General features: G+C 34.1%; 1 protein-coding gene across 1 annotated transcript; it reads left to right on the top strand.

Moving 5' to 3' along the window:
• Nucleotides 1-521: 521 nt before the first annotated feature.
• LOC107893129 (transcriptional activator Myb-like) lies at nucleotides 522-1,716 on the top strand. Its single transcript, NM_001326804.1, is given in 3 exon segments — nucleotides 522-831; nucleotides 957-1,346; nucleotides 1,475-1,716. Coding segments are annotated over 3 exon segments (942 nt in total).
• The last annotated feature ends 1,509 nt before the right edge of the window (nucleotides 1,717-3,225 follow it).

Below are 3,225 nucleotides of genomic sequence, written 5' to 3' on the forward strand. Positions count from 1 at the left end.
AATCAAATGATATGATGTGATTAAAAACTTTGAAAAGCAAATTCAATATTACTATACATATATACTATCAATACATTTTAAGTTTTTAAACTTTTATCTTAAACTATGCTAAATTGAAAATAAAATTCAGACCATAATTTTAAAGTTGAATTTATTTATTTATTCATTTTTGGAGCAATGAAAGGAAAGAAGGAAAAACAAGAACCGAAGAATCGTGCGGGTTCTGCTCTCCTTTTTATTCTGCGAAAAGAGCCAAAGATTTTACCTTTCAAACCTTGTTTTTCCTTTCTGATTCTCCTCTACTCCCATCCATTTGATTACCACCAATTCTCCCTCCTGTTTTCTTTTTCTTTTTCTTTCCTTTCTTTTTCCTTTTCTCAAATACTCCCTTCAAATGGCTCAGATAGATAGCTAGCTTCTTTCATCTCCACAGATCATTTTCTTGGATTTTTGTTTCCAGGGTTTATCCTAAGTTTCGAGGGAATATACAATAAGTCTCAGTGGGGTTTCAGACCCCTTCAATGGAACAAAGTAATAAATGTTTGAGCTTTGAGCCATTAGAAAACAGGGAAACTATGAGAACAGCAGGTTGTGATGGAAAGAATGAGATTTGGGGTGTTGAAGAAAAGGGACTGACTTTGAACTTGGATGGTGAAGAAGATGAAAGTAATAAGAACTCCAGTACCGTTTCTGGTTGCAAAAGCGGAAACACTAAACTTTGTTCTAGAGGCCATTGGAGACCAGCTGAAGATGCTAAGCTAATGGAGCTTGTAACTTACTATGGTCCTCAAAATTGGAACTTGATAGCTGAACATCTTGAAGGAAGATCAGGTGATGAGTCATTAAACTTTACATCAACTTTCATGTACATCACGACGTATGTTAGCTGAATTAGCTTTTGTGAAGTTCAAAATTTTTGCTAAAAGAAGACTGGTTTTTGTTTGCATGGATGGCAGGGAAGAGTTGTAGATTAAGATGGTTCAACCAGCTTGATCCAAGAATTAACAAGAGGAATTTTACGGAGGAAGAAGAGGAAATGCTGTTAGTTGCACATAGGCTGCATGGTAACAAATGGGCGAGGATTGCTAGGCTTTTCGATGGTAGAACCGATAATGCAGTGAAGAACCATTGGCATGTGATCACGGCTAGGAAACATAGAGAGAAATCAGGCGTTTACAAAAGGAAAAAGCCGCCTTCTTATGCCTGTCGAGCCCTCCCTAAAGGCTTGGGTTTGACGATTGTAAACAGTGCTTGCAGCGCCAGTGATCAATCAACCATTTCTAGCAATATTGATCAGTCAGCTAAAGTTTCCTCGCCAGTTCACCAAATGGACGTGTCCAGAAGATGTAATTATCATTTTCTCTCCAATTCTTTATGGGATGATTTTATGTTTGAGATTTGAATTGCGGTCGAATTTATTGCAGTTACGTATAATTTATAGGTTAAATGTTGTGAAATGTTTGTCTTGTCACAGGTTCATTGTTTGAGAATGTTGCGACCAGGGGCATTGGCTACGTGGTTTACCAACAAGGGTTGATGGAAGCGGTTATGAGTGTGAACAGATCTGCTACCTCATTGGATTCGAACTCGGAAGTATCAGCAGCTGAGTCGTTGGGAACAAATTGGACCAGCCATTTCATTTCTGGTGAAAGTTGTGGAAATGGAAATGAAAAGATACCCTTCATTGATTTCCTTGGTGTTGGAAGAGCTTCTTAAAGACTAGCGGAGATTTTTTGCTTTTGGTAATTAGAACTAAAGAGATCCAGCTGAAAACACAAGGGAAATAAAAAAAAAAAAGAGCAACATTAGTTTGCTGAAAACTTCGTTATTTAGATTCAAATTTGTGTAAGATACGAGTATATTTTAAAGTTATTTTTGTCTTTAGAAGATTTTTTAAGATGAAATTATTGAGTTGTTTGTCTAAGTTACAACACGAAAAACAACCGGAAGAATAAAAAATAAAAATGGACGCAAGAATTAGTAATGCATTTCGGAAACCTTTTCTATAAAATGTGGTAACTTAAATTTAACTCACTCACCAACTTTCAATCTTATTCTTATACATAAAAAAAAATCACTCTCCTACTAAGATTTTCTTCTTAAAAGCTTAACTATAAACTGGGCCTCATCACATTTTGATTACAATAAGTTTATATGAACTAGTTTTATTCTATTTAGTTTGTACCAAATCAAGTAAACAATCTCCTTTAAATAGGCATTGTAAGCTTGCAAATCTTCGGTAGGAACATGATATGTCATGCAATTGTGCCTCAATGTGGCTTTTATGTGATGTAAAATATGTAGAGATTTTTATGAATTAAATTTTTATAGAAATTGGATCTTCTCAAATATGGTAATACAATCAGACAAACTCTTCATATAAAGTCCTTTCTTGACTAATATTCAATAAGATCACATCTATATAACTGCTGCTCAAAATCTTTAATGATATATAAAATGTAACACCCCAATCTCCAACAGCGGACTGAGGCGTTACACTCAAAGCAAACGTATACTTGGTTCGATCTTAATTTAGTTTCAATGTAACAAATTGAACTAGATTATTAACTCATAAAAATTTAAAAAAAAAACAAGTAATCAAACTGGTATTCACCATAATATAAATTTGATTGAGTTTAGATCTTTCGGCGAAAGGCTTGCCTTTAAAATACAACACTGGCAGTAAAATAACGTATAAAACAGTTTGGCGTATATAAGTAGAAATCACTTCATAAATCATAATTCATAAAAATTTAACTAATCCCTCAAGGGTAACATTCTTTTAAAACATTAATTTAATAAAAAAAGTACTATTACTACAAATCCAATTACAAAACAAAACTACATGCCACTCTAAAAGAACATATGCATGTTACAAAACAAACACAGGCGAAGCTCACAATAGAGGTCACTCTTTATAATTGAGTCCCTTCAACAAGCTCTACGACGAAGTACCACCTAGAAAAGGGGTAAGTTCAAAAGAACTTAGTGAGCTCCAGAATAGAAATACTCAACCCTTTCCAGAAAAATTAAAAAAGCAGTAATACTACAACTGTATATACATACATATAAACTAACATATCAATATTCTACGCACAGAACATTTTGGGCGGATACTTCTATATAAAGGTGGATACCAATCCTTGGTGGATAATATCCCTGGGCGGATACCTTACTTCTCTACTTTCACTAAGAACTATTCACTTAACCAAACAAATATTTTCC

The sequence above is a fragment of the Gossypium hirsutum genome, chromosome A13 (genome assembly GCF_007990345.1).
Source record: "Gossypium hirsutum isolate 1008001.06 chromosome A13, Gossypium_hirsutum_v2.1, whole genome shotgun sequence".
Lineage (NCBI taxonomy): Eukaryota > Viridiplantae > Streptophyta > Magnoliopsida > Malvales > Malvaceae > Gossypium > Gossypium hirsutum.